Raw genomic sequence first — 18,111 nt, 5'->3', positions numbered from 1 at the left:
GGTGCCAGTCCACCACAGGGTGAACACACACACGCTACACTAGGCCAGTTTAGCATCGCCGGTCCACCAAACTCACATCTCTTTGGACTGATCGGAGGAAACCCAAACAGACATGAGGAGAACATGCATGGTCCACACAGGGAGAACACCAAGATATGAACCCTGGTCTCCTTACTGTAAAGCAACAGTGCTATCTATCACTTCGCCAACATGTCACCCGAGACTTAACTCAAGTATTCCAAATGCGCTGTAACCACCAGGCAGTGAGATCCCGCCACCAGCACTCCAATGGGAGAACCTGAAAGGGTGCATTGCAATATCAGGGCTGCACCCCAGACAGAAGATGACCTTATTTGGATGCCAGGTTAGCGATGGCATGATGACTGGAGCAGTGCCAATGAAAAGACTCCCAAGGGACGTTGCTTCCACCTGCTCAGTCTAACTTAGGAGCAGGTTATGTAACCAGCTTGGATGTGTGATGGCAGCTCGCCATGTCCCTGAGGCCTGTTTCCACTAAACGCAGAGGCCAGGCGCATTGGACATGGTGCATTGCTGAGCACGCAGCGGGTGCTCTGATGGGACTGGGTCACTCGAGTGCATATGACACCAGGAGATGTGCACTCAGGTGTAGGCTCAGCAGCCGAAAGCCACAGATGTGCTGGCAAGCTGGGCGTGTTGTTTAAGGAGGAAAGTAGCTTTGAGCAAGTCAGCCTGTACTCCAGTGGGAAACAACTGTGTCTCGCTGAGCCTTGTTTGGGTTTACAAGTAATGGTGGTGACTAGAAGGAAAGGCAGTGAGGGCACAGATAGAATGGTGAAAATGATAGTTGAGACACCAAGGTACTCCATGAAGGTCTCACCCAAGTCACCACAGCAATAGAGTTTGTGTAGAGTTGCGTCAACGTGCATCTGCAAAGGAAAAGTAGAAATAAACATCATTTCCACACCGAAAAGCAAGGAGGGTTTAAAAACAAAATGCTTCATCTGTATAAATACTGAAAAGGAAAGAGCAGGTGACAAAAATGGGAAGGGAAGGAGGAAACAAAGCCAGGGCAGATGAAAAAAAAGAAAAGTTAACAGCAGGGGTGAAAACTCTGCCTTTAGAGAAGATGAAGGCAGAGACTGGAATATGGAGTCATACATGATCCCAGGCTGAGCATGAGCTTAGTTTCTTCTGATGTTCTTTAAAAAGTGTCTTTGAAGACCTGTGAAAGAACACAAATGGAGAGATCAGCGTGGCTGTGACCAAGGGATGTGATCCTCAATGGGCTTTGTAAGGTCTTTGATCTTAACGGCTCAAATGTGCTCCCTGATGCGGTCTGCCGGCTTTCTCCCTGCTTCACCTATGCAGATGGCCGGACTCTTCCTACAAGAAATACAGTAAATAAGAGGCCCATTGTATCATATTTACCAGAAGGACCAGATACAAGGGCATTGTTGGTGACATATTTCTGACCAAGTGATTTCCGTTACAGCTCAGCGTACCTGCTGAGAAATGCGGCTCTCCTCTGTGAAATGAGCTGTGGATGAACAGTTTGCACAAGTTAGGTGGTCACCAGCAGAAGATCACGGCTTCTGTGAAAAGATCAGTCTGCAGATTGGTGAAATGTTGTTTGATGAACTGTTGGAGAGACAGAGATAGGGTGCTGGGGTGGAATGCCAGGACCGGTGGGATGTGAGGGTACCACTTAGAGTTTATGTGACAAGGTCTACTCCTGGTTTAACTAAGGGCCTTGTCCACAATATGAGAAGAAGAAACTCCTCATTCTGAGTGCTTCATTACAGAAGTCAGTCTCATCCCTATAAAGGCGATGGAGTGTAAGGAACTGTGAAAGAGGCAGAGAGTTTCTAATATGCCAGGAATGGAAGGAGCTGTAGAGAAGGTAACTGTGGGAGTCAGTAAACTGTCACCAAACTGTGGTGGATTGGCTTGTAACAGACCGAGGGTTTAAGTCCTGGAGAGCTGGTAGAAAGACTGATTATCTAAAAATGGTAGAGTTGTGGTGTAAACATCAACTGTGTACCTGAGAGGTGTATGGAAACTAGTAAAATTATTTATGAATTCCTGTGGCTGGCTTCTGGAGTAAAAGGCAGCAGCAGCACCATCATCGATATATCTTTGTACAGGTCTGGAACAAAGCTTGGGTAGGACGAAAAGAAAGGTGGTGAGTGGCAGTGATGGTCACAGTGTGACACAATCTGGTTTGTACCTCATGTCATCATAAGTGGTGGTCCTTCCAGGCAAACACTGCTGTAGGCGCATCAGCTACACAAAAGTGTTCAGCACCACGATCACCTGGGGACCGATCAGATGATGCTGGTACCTCACTTTCATTTTTGATCTCCAGATCACTTGCATCAAACTCAGAGTCTGACAAGTCAGAGTCCGATTCAACGAAATTACATAAAACGTTCATGGAGTACTTTGCTTTGCACATTCGCTTTGGTCCCTCGCCAGATGTCGGTGTCATTTTAGAGGTTGTTTGTGTCTTTGCTACTCATGCACGTGTAGGGAATCGAGGTTAATTCAACAAAGGTATGTAACTTTCCTTCTAGCAAAGAGAGTCGAACTAAAAACATAAGGACAAGTTTTGTTGCAGTTTACAGCCGATTACCCTCCTCTACTCCTGAATTTTGACAAAAGTCGACATCAGCCCTGAAAGAGTTAAATTCTAAAGCTGATTCTTTTATCCAAATCCAAATCATATGTGCACATTAATGAGGTCTGGCATATGAAGTGACTCTAGTCAGGGTCACGGGAGGAGACTGAAGCAGCGGCGTTGCGCTTTACAATCCTACACCTTAACAACATGACCACAAAGGGTGATTCAGAACCAGCTTCACAGTACACTGCTTTTCTTTCCCCGATTGTAGGTGTGTCGAGTTCTCAATGGGACAACCATGTCATGTCTGGCCCCTCCGCTCACCACTGAGTACCGACCTGGACTAGATGCCGTGGAGCGCACTGATGAGTTTGGGTTCATCTTCAACAACGTGCAGGCACTGCTCATCTACAACAACACCAACTTCATCTACTATCCCAACCCCACCATTGACCCACTCAGTGCCACTGGGGTATTGGAGCAGAAACCCGGCTCACCGATCATCCTGAAGGTAAGCCATCTCCATTCTCTAGTCCAACAAAAATGAACATGAGGCAGGCCACTACTGAGATGATAAATCCTTGCACATGTCTTGGACATTGAAGTTGACCATATACAATTAACTGAATTATCTGTGTGCTGACTTCCTACAGGGAAAGAACTTATTGCCACCCGCCTCTGGGGGTGCAAAACTGAACTACACAGTTTTGATTGGGGACAGGCCATGCTCCGTCACAGTATCGGAAACCCAGCTACTGTGTGAGCCCCCAAATCTGACGGGACAGCATAAGGTTGTGGTAAGTCCTTCAAAGTTTGTTCTAGAAATTACTGGATTGTCTCTTGTGGGTGGGTTTACCTCATTTCCAACATGAATCTTTTTATTTGTACTTCTTATTCTTTTCATTTTATTCCCACCCCTTGGCCCCTTACCTTGACATTCAATTTTCATTTTATTATTCTCAGCCTACTTGTACCACATTGCAGTGTGCTTGTCTTTTCTGAAGGATGGGGATTAGTTAAACTTGCTGAACTTAGAGATAGGAGCCCCTCACTTGTATTTGGCTACAGTGACCAGGGCATCTCAAATGTTGTCTAGATGGCAGGGGCAAAACTCCAAGTGGGGGTAACCAACTCCTTATGTGTGAAGCCAAGCGGATTTGAGCTTTAAGACAGTGGAACTGGTTTACTTATTTAAGTTCACAAGGCCAGTCTCGATTTCCAGGGTCTAGGTCTTTCCCGACAATGCCTACCATTCAGTTGCCATTGTATCTGCTCCTCACCCTTCATCTTGCAGACAAAGATGGTTCCACCTCATTGTTTTGGATTTAGCCTATATGAGTGCATTGAGATCTGTGTCCGAATACTTGGCGTTAACTCGGATTTGTTCACTGTTGGTGTTGGGCTCCGTCAAGGCTGTGCCTTTCCACCACTCCTGTTTGAGGTTTTCTTGGACAGGATGTCAAGACACAGCTTAGGATGTGAGGCTGTCCAGTTGGGGAGACTAGGAGTAGCATTGTTGCTTTTACCTCATCTGGCTCTCACCTTCAGCATGCACTCGAGTGATTCCCTGCTGAGTGTGAATGAGGATCAGCACCTCCAAGTCTGAGGTCTGATGGTGCTCTCTCAGAAAAGAGTGGATTGTTTTCTGCAGGCAAAGGGGGGGATGGACAACTTGCTTTAGTTGGAAGAGATCAAGTGTCTCGAGGTCTTGTTCACGAGTGACGAAAAAAGGGAGTGTGAGATCGACAAGTGTATTGGAATGGCAGCAAATGTTCTGCTGGTGCTCTACCAATCCATGGTGGTGGAACGAGTGCTGAAGACTGAAGACAAAACTCTCATTATACTTGTCGATCTACATCCCTGTCCTCCCCTATGGCCATGAGGTGTCAGTAATGAGATCGTAAGTGCAAGCAGCAGAATTGAGGTGGTTAGACTGATACTCCATAACCAAGCAAGAAACCCAACTATTCAGCAGAGTCTCAGTTTTGAGTCGCTGATCCTCCGGATTGAGAGGAGCCAGTTGAGGTGGTTTGGGCATGTAGCAGGGTGGCTTCGAGCACATCCCACTGGGTGGGGACCCTTTGACACACTGGAGGTATTATATGTCTCAGTTGGTTTGAAAACACCTGAGAATTCCTCAGGAAAAGCTGGGATCCGTGGCTGGGGACCGGGAAGTCTGGGCTGACCTGCTCGGCCTGCTGCCACTGTTGCCCTCACCAGTAAAAGCCTTTTCAGAGAATGAGATGAGATTGATCTATTTTGGTGCAGTCACTACCTCTAAGTTCCCCCTATCCAAGATCAACACACTAGCACCTTGGTCTACAGTAGGTCACTTGTTTGCTTTCCATCTGGGGTCTCCATACAGTTAGAACAGAAACGTTGTGTTCCTTTTGCTCAGAAGCACACTGCTTTCCTTCTCCAGGTCCAAGTTGGAGGCTTACAGGTTTCCCCAGGATCCGTGCACATCCTCTCGGACAGCCTATTAACCCTGCCGGCCATTGTGAGCATTGCTGCTGGTGGGGGGCTCCTCCTTCTCATTGTCATCATGGTCCTCATCGCCTACAAGCGCAAATCCCGTGAGAATGACCTCACCTTAAAGAGGCTGCAAATGCAGATGGATAACCTTGAATCCCGGGTGGCACTGGAGTGCAAGGAAGGTAAGAAAAAGAAAGCTTTTGAGATGGTGGCAGATGAATCCAGTGAGCCATCGTGTGTTCATTTGCTGAGCAGAGGTGTACAGATTTTAGAATCATGGAGGTAAATATTTGATGATGGCTTTTCCTTGGACCAGCTGGGGCACCGCATTTGAAAAGCATATCCCTATTTAGTGCTGGCAGGTTGAAGGTAGGGTGTGGCTGAGAGCCCCCACAATCCCCACCCTGCATACTAACTCACTGTAAACAGCCCCACTTGCGGCTCGCCATGCCAGGTTTGTGCACGGTTTCCATGGAAACGAGCTCGAGTTTATGAGGAGAAGTTAATCCAGTTGGGTTCCCTAAAGACCTGTGCTGGCGCCAGACAGTGGAGTGCAGTGTGGAGAGAGACTGCTGATGCTGACACCCACTGCCCAGAAAATCGCCTGCCATGATGCCCCTCAAGTTGGAAGTTCTGACAGCTTGGTGTCAGTTAAGGCAGACAAGCTGAGGTGTTACTGAAGTGGGCCGCATTTGAGAATGTCTAATACACCTAGTGATGGAAATAAGTGTACTTCTGCACCATTGTGGTCCTCATCTCAAAATCCCTCTCTCCATTTGCTTATATAGACATGCATATTTTTAACCTTCCCCTTTAGCCTTTGCAGAGCTGCAGACAGACATTAACGAACTCACCAGTGACCTTGACCGGGCAGGAATCCCACATCTCGACTACCGTACATATGCCATGCGGGTTCTGTTCCCGGGCATTGAAGACCATCCAGTGCTGCGGGAGCTTGAGGTGAGGCTTGGCCTGCTTGATTTTTTTTGGTCCCCACCTTCACTGAGCTACTCAATGCTAACTCTCTCTGAATTTCTCTCTTTGTCCTTCCATCCAGGTTCCAGGGAATGGCCAGCAGAATGTGGAGAAAGCCCTCAAATTGTTTGCACAGCTTATTAACAACAAGGTCTTCTTGCTAACCTTCATCCGCACCCTGGAGCTCCAGCGCAGCTTCTCCATGCGGGATCGGGGAAATGTGGCATCCCTCATCATGACTGCTCTGCAGGGCAAACTGGAGTATGCCACTGATGTGCTGAAGCATCTGCTTTCTGACCTCATCGACAAAAATCTAGAAAGCAAGAACCATCCGAAGCTGTTGCTGCGCAGGTTAGACCCTTGGCTGTGGTGACCTAATCTGTCTGGGCTGCCACTTGTGTAAAATGTGTAGGAGGAGTACATCTTGGAGAAGTGATAGCTGGGTGAGGGGCTGAGAGGGTCACCGAGTTGCTTACCTGCATTAGGGGCTCTGAGATCCAAGTGTATGCTTGGTGTTGAGTGAAATGTGTTCATTGTTGGAGTTGGGCTCCATCAAGGCTGTGACTTGTCATCACTCCTGCTTGAGGTTTTCATGGACAGGATATCAAGGAGCACCTGAAGATGTGAGGGTGTCCAGTTAGCGACATTCTCACATTGTGAACGAGCGGCTTTTGGTGATTTTGGCTTTGGCTTCATGGAGTTCAGGCACAGAGTACTGTGACAAGTTCACACTTTACGAATGACAGTTTACATAACGAGTACAGATAAAGACACAGATTTATTTAAACACGACTGAAAACAATGTGTTCCAAAACTAAGTAACATAAATGGAACCCAACAATGTCTGTGCACTAATTCATGGCTGAATTATGGAATGCAGTGTAACCCCCAATAGTGAATTGTAGAAGTGCTCTGCTCATTGCTGCCCCGGGGTTGTGTGGCACCAGACAGACGGAAGAGACACAGAGGGATTTCAGAGACCCTGTTTGTGACAGATTACTAGAACATGCAACCATGTCCCTACTCGCTCACTTTATAATTTTGTTCATGTCTAGCCTCCTCTCCACAAGTAGCTGAAGACTGTACGGGTCAGGAAAAACCTTAGAAGACCATCCAGTAAAACACTGTGTCCTAGTCAAGATAGGTGGGCTCATTAATCCACCATCATTTCATGCTCTTTGTGATGTATAGAGCTTGCCCAGTGACTTGCCCTCGCACCCTTTCGGTGGCATGTGTGTAGTCCACTGACCTGGGGCAGCTAAAGGACTCACTTGAGTTCATTTTGTCATTTTCATGGTAGAATGTTCAAGATGGCTAACATATATCCAGCAGAATCCCTCCACTAACCCTCTGCCTTGCACATGCGCAGTCCACACTCCACCACCGCTCGATGAGGTTCTTATTTAGCAACTGAATGAAGCAGTTGTCGTAAACTGCTATTTAGAAAAAGGCGCAAAGTGACGGCCTGCGGGTGGGACGGAGAAGGTCTGTCACAGCCCCCTTGGAGAGAGACATTAGAGATGCAGATGGCAAACATCCTGTAATTAGCATACATTTCCCTTTTTTCTCATTCAAAGGCACTGATTTTAATCAGTTAAACAGATACGCATAGAACAAAAGGGTCGAGAATCGAGCTGGAATTGCATCTTCTCGAGGACTTTCTTGGGTGTTTGAGAGGGGAAGAGGGAGGGGGTGTTACATCTTAAACAAGCTACGGCACGATTTCAATTTGCATTCGGATATTTTAAACAGAAAGAATCCTATTGTGCCGAAAGAATCAGTTAAGACTGTAATTGGGAGTTTTTGGTGAAGGCTGGAAAAATAAGCAAATGTTTTCAAGAATTTAGAAATTCAAGGATTTCTACCCTAATACTGTATAATGACAAACATTGTTTTATTTCTATTCTAAATATAACAGTAATTTAATTTAAAGTATGCACAGACTGCTCTATTGTTACTCCTATATTATTTAATTAGTAGATGCAGGGAAGCGTTTTTTATTTAACTTATTTCCTCTATGTGTACATGTATGTGTATACAGTATGTACAGTATATATATATATATGTGTGTGTGTGTGCGTGTATATATATATATATATATATATATTTATATATATATTTGTGTGTGTGTATATATATATATATATATATGTATGTGTGTGTTTGTATAACATATATATATATATTTATTTGTGTATATATACTGTATATATTTATATGTGTGTTTATACAGTATATATATATATATACTAGACAAAGAGCCTGTTTCAACAACGTAAGATGAAACGGGCACGAGTTTGTGTCAGCAGTGTATGAAGAACAAATGATAAGTAACGAAGAAGTTGTTTTGTAATGATTGTTGTCCGCTTTACTCATTACTGTACAGGCTTGTACTGTTAGTTGATGAATTTTCCAGGCCTATAGTATAATATTGAATGATGAATGTTCCAGTACAATATGGAATAGTAATAAGTATAAGCACCACAGACCTGATATAGGTGTATTGAATGAATGCGTAATTGAATCAGAATGCGTAATTAGACCTCGAGCTTTAGTCAAAATCGCCTTTCAGGCCTCTAGAGCTTTAATCGAAGTCGCCTTTCTCTTTGAATTTTTGCGGCCATAAATCCGCCGCCTGGCTCAATGTTGGGGTTGGATGTCGGTCTTGTAAGGTTTTTCGGGCAGCTGTGCAGAAGGCGACTGCGCATTCGGCTTCGGACGGACGTGAGTGAGTGAGTGAGGAGGCAGACGAATTATGTATTAAGATGTACTGTATATATTTTGAATTTATGAACCACCTCTCTCTTTCAGTACCGTCGTATCTCCATCTGTCTCTCGCTGTGTGTATCAGTTGTCCTCTGTTAAGTCCCATCCAGTCTCTTGCATTACTCATCCAGGGTGACGTTCTCCTTCCTCTTGTTTTCCTTCAGTCTTTCCTTTTGTAGTTTCTTGTAATATCTTGAGCTTTTTGTGTCTCTCTTTGTGTCCAAAGTATTTCACTTTTCTTCTTTGATTATATTTTCCACCTCCATCCAGGGTGTTATTCAGTTTATGCAGAACCTCTTCATTAGTGCTATTCTCTGTCCATGGTATACATAGAATGCACTTGTAAGTCCACATCTCAAATGTGTTTATCCTGTGTGGGGTGTCTGATTTTAAAATCCATGACTCGCAACTGTAAAAAAGTTGACCAACTATAACATTTATATGAAGAATAATAGATTACATTTATCTATCTACTGCATAATGAAACACTAAGGTCTGTGTCCAGTCCCTCAGAGCAATCTGATTGGCCAGTTTGGCTTTGGTGATATGACAAAGGTGTCAGTGTGAATGTGAGATGCACGAGGAAAGGCTTTAGAGGCACACTGAGAGTCTTCTTCTAGTATGGGAATTATAGGACAGGAGGTGAGAAAGGCACCTCGAAAATAACGACAGAGTCTGAGAAGCAGGCTTGAGCAAGGGAGCGCCAGTGGAGAGGCACTGGACGTACATGAAGGGCAAGAGATAGCAAATATTTTTTAAGCATTCTATGACCGGTCATTGACTAGTACTGTGGCTAGTGATATAATTAACATATGCAGATAGAAAGACAGGTGATTTTATTTATATACATGTACATATAGAGGCAGCATGGTGGTCCTGTGGTAGCCCTTTTGCCTTGCCAAGGTTTAAGTCCTACGTGGAGTTTGCGTACTCTCCCCATGTCCGCGTGGCTTTCCTTCCACAGTCCGAAGACATGCAGGTTAGGCATACTGGCAATGCTAAACTGGCCCCCAATGTGTCTGTGTTCACCCTGCAATGGATTGGCACCCTGCCCAGGAATTGTTCTTGCTCTGGATAAGCAGGTTTGGAAGACGGATAGGTGGATATATGCAAACAGTACATAACAATCAAATATCACATACATATTTGAAGAAGAGAAGATGAGTATATTTCTCTTTTTCTTTAAGCGTACCATGCACATAACCTGACAAGCTCATCATTCTTATCTCTGGCGTAATCTAACATATAAAGCTGCGTGTGTGTGTTTGTCTAGTATGCAAATCCCCAACTTCATCTCTGCCAAGTGCTGCACAGATTCCCCACAGGCCATTTTTTCTAATGAAGGTTTCACCCAGGGAACTTTATTTAGTGACCGCCCCAGTGCTTCATTTAGGGAAGTGCCCTTAGGAGACATTTTTGGGACACAGGTATGCCTAGTTGTTCCCCGTGGTGGGTTTAGCCTGTGAAATTTTGGGTTAGGGTCAAATTTGAGAAATTAATTAAGTGACCGCACCTGCACTTTATGTCACCCCAGGCAGTGCCAGGTACCCCTGCTAGTATAAAATACCCTATTATACCATCATGCTAGTGCAGCAGTTAGTGCTCCTGCTTTACTGTTCCAGAGCTTAATGTTTTCCTTTTACATGCTGGATTTTCAGTGAGGAGCTGTTTAGGAGTCATAAGAAACGTTCACTGCCTATTACCCCTTTTTCTTAAAGTAGCAAAAGCCATGTTCAAAAGCGACAACAGAGGAGACAAGACAAAACCAAGAGTTGGGACACCTCTGCTGGGTGAAGTCCTGTTTAAATGAAAGAAAAGGAAAAACTGTGTAGTGCCCAGAAGTAGGAGCGCCGTTTCCTGGCCCCTCAGGTCCAAGAATGAACAACCTCTTCCCGTGGTTGGCCAGTTTATAAATTGTAGGTCCCAGAAAGGGTGGGAGTTCTGGGGGAATTGATCTCAGTCGGTTTCTGAGCACTCTTGACAACGGCGCAGGAAGGGGGAGAAAGTATTAGTAACTGCCCCCTTGTGGCGTGGGGTGCTTACCTTCATGAGGCCGTGATGGTGTCCCCCAAGAGCTTGCGTCTGACGATGTGTTTTTAACCAACTGTGTAGTAGGGTTCTCACAATTACAACAACAACAACATTTATTTCTATAGCACATTTTCATACAAATAATGTAGCTCAAAGTGCTTTACATGATGAAGAAAGAGAAAAAAGACAAAATAAGAATTAAAATAAGAGAACACTAATTAACATAGAATAAAAGTAAGGTCTGATGGTCAGGGAGGACAGAAAAAACAAAAAAAAAACTCCAGACGGCTGGAGAAAAAATAAAATCTGCAGGGGTACCAGGCCAAGAGACCACCCAGTCCCCTCTGGGCATTCTACCTAACATAAATGATCAATCCTCATGGTATTCAGGGTTTTCATGGAAGGACTTGATGATGACGGTCACATGGACTTCTGGCCTTTAATCCATCAATGTAGGGACATCATGGCACTTTGATCAGGTGGTGGTGGCGCAGGTCGCCACCACAGAAAACTGGAAAAAGAACAGAAGAGAGAGTAGGGGTTAGTACGGATTGTTGAGCCACCATGAATAGTTATGATAATTAATTGAATACACAGAGCGTCAGGATTAAATTAAAATGAAGTTATGAGAAGGCCATGTTAAAGTAATGTGTTTTTAGCAGTTTTTTAAAGTGCTCCACTGTATTAGCCTGGCGAATTCCTACTGGCAGGCAATTCCAGATTTTAGGTGCATAACAGCAGAAGGCCGCCTCACCACTTCTAAGTTTAGCTCCTGGAATTCTAAGCAGACACTCGTTTGAAGATCTAAACTTACGATTTGTAATATAAGATGTCAGACATTCCGATATATAAGATGGAGTGAGATTATTTACGGCTTTATAAACCATAAGCAGTATTTTAAAATCAATTCTGAATTACACAGGTAACAAGTGTAGTGACATCAAAACTGGAGAGATGTGCTCGGATTTTCTTTTCCTAGTTAAGATTCTAGCAGCTGCATTCTGCACTCGTTGCAATCGATTGATGTCTTTTTTGGGTGGTCCTGAGAGAAGTGCGTTACAGTAATCAAGTCGACTGAAAACAAAAGCGTCAACTAATTTCTCAGCATCTTTCAGTGATATAAGAGGTCTAACTTTTGTTATATTTCTTAAGTGAAAAAATGCTGTCCTAGTTATCTGATTAATATGTGATTTAAAATTCAGGTCACAGTCAACAGTTACCCCTAAATTCTTTACCTCCGTCTTGACTTTTAATCCTAATGCATCAAGTTTATTTCTAATAACCTCATTATATCCATTATTGCCAATCACTAAAATTTCAGTTTTCTCTCTATTTAGTTTGAGAAAATTACTACTCATCCACTCAGAAACACAAGAAAGACATTGTGTTAGTGAAACAACAGAGTCGGGGTCATCAGGTGCTATTGATAAATACAGCTGTGTGTCATCAGCATAGCTGTGGTATCTCACGTTATGCCCCGAGATAATCTGACCTAACGGAAGCATGTAGATTGAAAAGAGCATTACCAATGGTATGTTAGCAGGGTGGTCCTTTAACCAATAATCAGTGATCTGTTTTCTGCAAGTCATTGTGATCATCCTGTCTCCTCTCGAGATGCTGCAGCATCAAAGCTAGCCAAGTCTGGAGAAGACACAAGAGAGAAAGATGTTAAAAATAAATGACGATGGGCTTAGATGGAGGAGAGGGCTTGGAGTTGAAGTACATGGCGTACCAATTTAGGCTAACCAGTGCTTGCTTCTGCACTCTGTTGTAAGGAGTGATTGCACAGCATGAGCAGAGTGAAGGCCCCGTTACTACTGACGTGGATCGACGGCACAGGGTGGCTTCTCATACTCTGCAATTTACATCATCGTGCATCCGTGCCTGACTGTGCATGCAAACAAAAAACACGTACTGTCACATTTATTGCAGAGCACGACCTGCAAATCACCATAACGCTGCCACTCATTGACTTTTGTTAAACAACAAAATGCGTTTTCTCCCAAGGAAGTGGCAGCAACTTCATCTCCTCAGAAAAGAGGCGATATGTGCAAAAGGAAAGGACTGGCAATTTGGAAATAACAGCTCTTGTTTTTGGGCATGGATGGTGCGGTCATTTTTAGCTCTCGATTTTCATTATTCACGACCTGTCAACAGTCGGAGTCTTTTCGTTTCTTTTGTTTTTATGTTTGTGAAGATAGAAGGCAGCACTTTAACGTTGTCCGTTGTTCATAGATCAATTTTAACAGGAAGTCAATGCAGCTTTCTTTTACATTTCACTTTCATATTCATTTCCCCGGCAAAAGGAAACAAACACTTGAGATCTGCTCTGTGAAAGTGTCCATTGAAACGCGTTCATCATTCACGTCGTTTGCACAAATTCATTTGCATTGTGCTTCTGTTACTGTAGCGTTTGTGATGACCTCCACACCGAAGCCTCACAGATCCTCAGAGAGTACAAGCGGTGGATGGAATGAGTGCATCAGTCTTAACACCTTTCATTACAGGAGCCCTTTGCATGCCTTGATTATGCTCTCCTCCATATGGTCGGTGTGCCTCTGCCTGCCGAGGCTGTTCCATTTGAATGGTCACGTTCACTGGCACAACACTCGGTGCTGCTTTGGCCTTTGTCTGCTTCCCAGGTCAGATTTGTACACCACTTAAAGGCTGAGCCACCGAGTGGAAAGACCTGTTTCTTAAAGGCCAAAGTTCAACAGAAAGCTGGTCCTCCTGTCTGGCAGAGCCGTATGAAGCGTTAAATCCTCCTGTCTCACACTCTCTGCATTTCTGAGAAATGGAGGGCAGCATAGCCCGAGGCGTAGTTGCTGTCGATCTGCCTTTGTTTTTAATAAAAGCTGTGTACAGAGATGATTATGAGTGGAATGTGCACCAGCCTCTGCGGCCAGCGCAGCACAATTACCCACATGCCCGGTTAATGCACTGTGGGATAATGAAACCCCTCACATTTTCATTAATGAAAGGAGAGTGAAAGGTGTTGACGAAGTGGGGGCTTCTGCAGCAGCCAGAGAAGAATGCAGACGGAGCACATCGGCACAGTCCACCTTATCCTCATTTTGGAGCTTCCAGTGTTCAAAATAAGCTTTGTATAATTCTTAATGTGTCTTCCACCTTCACCAAGGGCTTGATGAAATTCAGCTTCTTCTAGTGCTTTTCACCGAGCGTTGAAGACGCCCGAGGTAATCATAAAAGAGTAAAGAGCGTGACACCACATCGCCCCTCCAAGACAAAGCTAAAACCCTCTCGTCAGCATTGCTGGGACTTAAGCAGCACAGCCCTGCTTGCTCTACCGCCTTGCCTGCCTCTCTGGAACACGGGCAGCAGAGCTCCTCCGAGACACACTCGGCACTCTCCTCCCTGGATGATTCTCTGAAGCCAGCTACAGGCAGCATAATATCTACTGGAAAAAGTTTGGTCTGCTGGATGGAGAGTGAATTAAATGCATGCAAAGACGGTTTTTCACAAAGCTTTACTTGAACTTGAATGAAAAATAATCGTTAATCTGAAGTCTGTTTGCTTTTGGCTCAGTAGCTTAGTTGACAGCAGAAGTGTGAGAGGCCTGCATTGGTCACTGCAGACATAGCCAAACGTTTGTGGAAAAGCTGTAACGGAAGAGCCTGGAGTGTGTCTCTGCCCAAAAGAGCAATTTGTGAGGTCAGGGATTGATGTTGAATGAGAAGACCTGACACAATCAGCATTCCAGTTCATCCCAAAGACGTTCAATAGGTCTGACATCAGGGCTCTGTGCACACCGCTCAAGTCGCTCCAAGTCTTTATGGACCTGGCTTTTGGGACAGTAAACCATCTTCCCTAGAGGGTTGCTACAATGTTTGAAGCACAAAGTTGTCTAAAATGCGTTTGTATGCTGTAGCATACTGTAACTGTACCCTTCACTGGAACCGAGGGTCTTGGGCCAATTGCTGAAAAACAGTCCCAGACTGTTATCTCTCCTTTACAGTAGGGACTTTACAGCCTGGAAGGTAGTGTTCTCCTGGCATCAGCCAAACCCAAATTCATCCATCAGACTGCCAGATACTGAAGTGTAACTCGTCACTCCAGAGAACACGGGTCCACTGCTCCCACGTCCAGTGGCGACCTGCTTTACACCACCTCAGCCAACGCTTGCCATTGTATGTGTAGACCTTAGGCTTGTACACAACTGCTCGGCCATGGAAACCCATTTCATGAAGCTGCCCATGCACAGTTCTTATGCTGATGTTGCTGCCAAAGGCAGTTTGAAACTCCAATGCGAGTGATGCCACCCGGGATAGCTGATTTCTACACATTCTGTGCTTTAGCACTTGGCCATCCCTCTCTGTGAGTCTGTGTGGTCTATCACTTTGCGACTGAGATGTTAGTACTCCTCAATGCTTCCACTTTGCAATAATAGCACTTACAGTTGAAGATCTAGCAGACCAGACATTTCATATACTGACTTTTGGCAAAGGTGGCATCCTTTAACAGTGCCACGTTTAAAGTCACTGAGCTCTTCTGTATGACCCCATCTAACGTCAGTGTTTGTCATCGTAGACTCCATGCCTGTCTGCTTGCTATTATGCACCTGTTAACAATGAAACTCCTGAACTCAGTCATTGGGAGGGATGTCCACGTACTTTTGGCCATATAGTGTAGGTGTGTTTTTATAAAGCCATCCATTAAGTTGGAGGAAAGAAGCTGGCAGTTACGTCAGCAGGACTATCAGTGCAGGCCCAGCATCCCTTCAGCTGACAACTGTTATAGAAGAGCCTCCTTAGGAATTCCTCCTAACCCCCTCAGAATTGCCAAAAACAGACAGCGTGTCAGTAGGGTCTTGTAAGTGTGTGCTTTTATTTCACAACCAGATAAAGAGCCGTGAGATTACACTGAACAACTCTGGGCTGCTGTCAGTACACCGCAGTGCAGCTGCCATTTGCCTTTAACTTAAAGCCGCAGAGTCCGGAGTGGGAGACCTGCAATGTACATACATAATCACAGACCTCACTTCTCTGGTCGTTATAAGATTCTAGTCGCTTTTTTGTTTCTTTGTTTTTTTTAGTACCTTCTGAAGTAATCACCAGATTATGCCTGTGGGCACCACAGTCCATGAAACACTCTAGTGCAGTGGTGTGGCATGGAAGTAACAGTGTAATGCACTTGGGTCTGAACCTGAGAGGGTTAGGCTCCACAGGTGGTCAAGAACTGTCTAAGGAGGGTGGGACTACATGGAGAAACTGGTATAAAGCAGTTCTGTGATTGCCATGTTAAAGCACTTTGGACATGTCTCATGGCTGCTAGAGTCCATCTGCCTTGGGTGTGTGGTCACCAGCGAGCCTCACAAGCCTAGTTGCTTGTGGGCATACAAGTTGCAACTAAGGCAGAGAGCAGTGGGCAAAGGGGTGAAGTAGCTTAGAGATGCCCCAAAAGTTCTCACTAATTGAGTTTTAAACTGGCTTTTCCGGTAGTCCCACCCCTTTGGGCAGTTGAGCAAGTGTATGAGAGATATACTGCATTTGTGTTTGTGGTTTGTAAGATAGTGGTGTGCCTAAGGGATGATGTTGGTGACCACAGAACAAAGTTTGGGAAACACTGCTCTAGTGAGACGATGATTTAATACGAGGGAGCCAGCCTTGTATGGGCTAATCAGACTTTAGTCTCATGCCAGCTATAAGTACAGGAATTTACACTTTCTCTGCTAGTCCATCTTGAGACAAGAGACTGGTCCAGGTTGAGAGCTTGTGTTGTCTTTCTCACTTACCAGAACCTTCCATTAGTGCTCAACAGGAAAGGTTGGGATTGCATGTTAATGGTGTATCAGTAGTCAGCACCATGGACAGCAGTCTGAATTGTCACTGTGTGTGTGTGTGTGTGTGCCAAGGCTTCAGCAAAGAAGCCCTTTTGTGTCTGGTGCACTCTTTTCTGACTTAAACAGTCCGTGCCCATTGCCGGGCACCCACGGATGTCTGACTCCTTATGTCTGAAAGGCTGTTTGGGTGCCGTTTTCTTTTCTTTTACATCTTGGGAGAAATGACAGGAGGGAATGCAGCCTTAGCATCCCAGAAAGACGAGCTGCTGCATGCCTTGACATTTTGCCATTGTTTCCCTTTGTCTCCAAAGTCTTTTTGCTGCGGTTTCATCTTGTTTGTGGCATTTCAGCACCTTTCAGCTGAAGCGTTTCCATCTCTGCTTTTCGCTAACCCACCCCCTTAACTTTATTCCCTCATAGGACTGAAAACATTAAGTGACATTTTATTCCCTTTTCTCTTGTTTCCAGGACCGAATCTGTTGCAGAAAAAATGCTGACCAATTGGTTTGCCTTCTTGCTCCATAAATTTCTAAAGGTAAATGCAACATGTGCTTCTAAGGCTCATCTTAACTGTAATAACCTCACAAAAGACAAAGACGCACCTTCGGCTTACTGACAGGGACTCAGATTCAGCTTCTTGACTAAGTACCAAAGACCATAACGTTGAATAAAGCTTCATTTCATAAACAGGCATCCTGGTTCAGCTTGCACTTCAACAACGAAGGTGATGGTGCAAAGTCCTTTTTAGAAATAGAGGCAATAGTTCAACTTTCAGTGCAGTATATCAGTAGAAGAGGTGTAACTACAGAAACCAGCAGACTAGCAGATCAGAAAGCAAGGCACTGGTGCAATCCATTTCAGAAGGAAAGGCTCTGCTGTCTGACAGAAGTTCATGCAGTATGACAAATGACTGTGGTGCTCCCAGTTCAGTAAAGAATACTTTTACAGTCATATGAAAAGGTTCGGGAACCTCTCTCAGCCTGCATAATAATTGACTCTACTTTCAACAAAAAAGATAACAGTGGTATGTCTTTCATTTCCTAGGAACCTCTGAGTCCTGGGGTGATTTCCGAACAAAGATTTTTATGAAATTAAATCAAATGTGAAAAACTAGCTGTGCAAAAATGTGGGTCCCTTTGTAATTGTGCTGATTTGAATGCCTGTCACTGCTCAATACTGATTACTTGTAACACCAAATTGGCTGGATTAGCTCATCAAGCCTTGAGCTTCATAGACAGGTGTGTCCGATCATGAGATATAAAGGTATTTAAGGTGGTCAATTGCAAGTTGTGCTTCCCTTTGACTCACCTCTGAAGAGTAACAGCATGGGATCCTCAAAGCAACTCTCAAAAGATCTGAAAACAAAGATTGTTGAGTCTCCTGGTTTAGGGGAAGGCTACAAAAAGCTATCTCAGAGGTTTAAACTGTCAGCTTCAACTGTAAGGAATGTAATCAGGAAATG

General features: G+C 44.6%; 1 protein-coding gene across 1 annotated transcript in view; it reads left to right on the top strand.

Moving 5' to 3' along the window:
• plxna2 (plexin A2) overlaps positions 1–18,111 on the top strand; it is a 378,156-nt gene that overhangs the window by 335,462 nt on the left and 24,583 nt on the right. Inside the window, 6 exon segments of the mRNA XM_051924812.1 lie at positions 2,874–3,113; positions 3,256–3,399; positions 5,025–5,259; positions 5,895–6,037; positions 6,135–6,403; positions 17,118–17,184. Of these exon segments, the coding sequence (XP_051780772.1) occupies positions 2,874–3,113; positions 3,256–3,399; positions 5,025–5,259; positions 5,895–6,037; positions 6,135–6,403; positions 17,118–17,184 (1,098 nt within the window).

This window comes from Erpetoichthys calabaricus, chromosome 3, assembly GCF_900747795.2.
Source record: "Erpetoichthys calabaricus chromosome 3, fErpCal1.3, whole genome shotgun sequence".
NCBI lineage: Eukaryota > Metazoa > Chordata > Cladistia > Polypteriformes > Polypteridae > Erpetoichthys > Erpetoichthys calabaricus.
The sequence above is the reverse complement of the archived record's forward strand: the minus strand, read 5'-3'. Positions and strand labels throughout refer to the sequence as shown.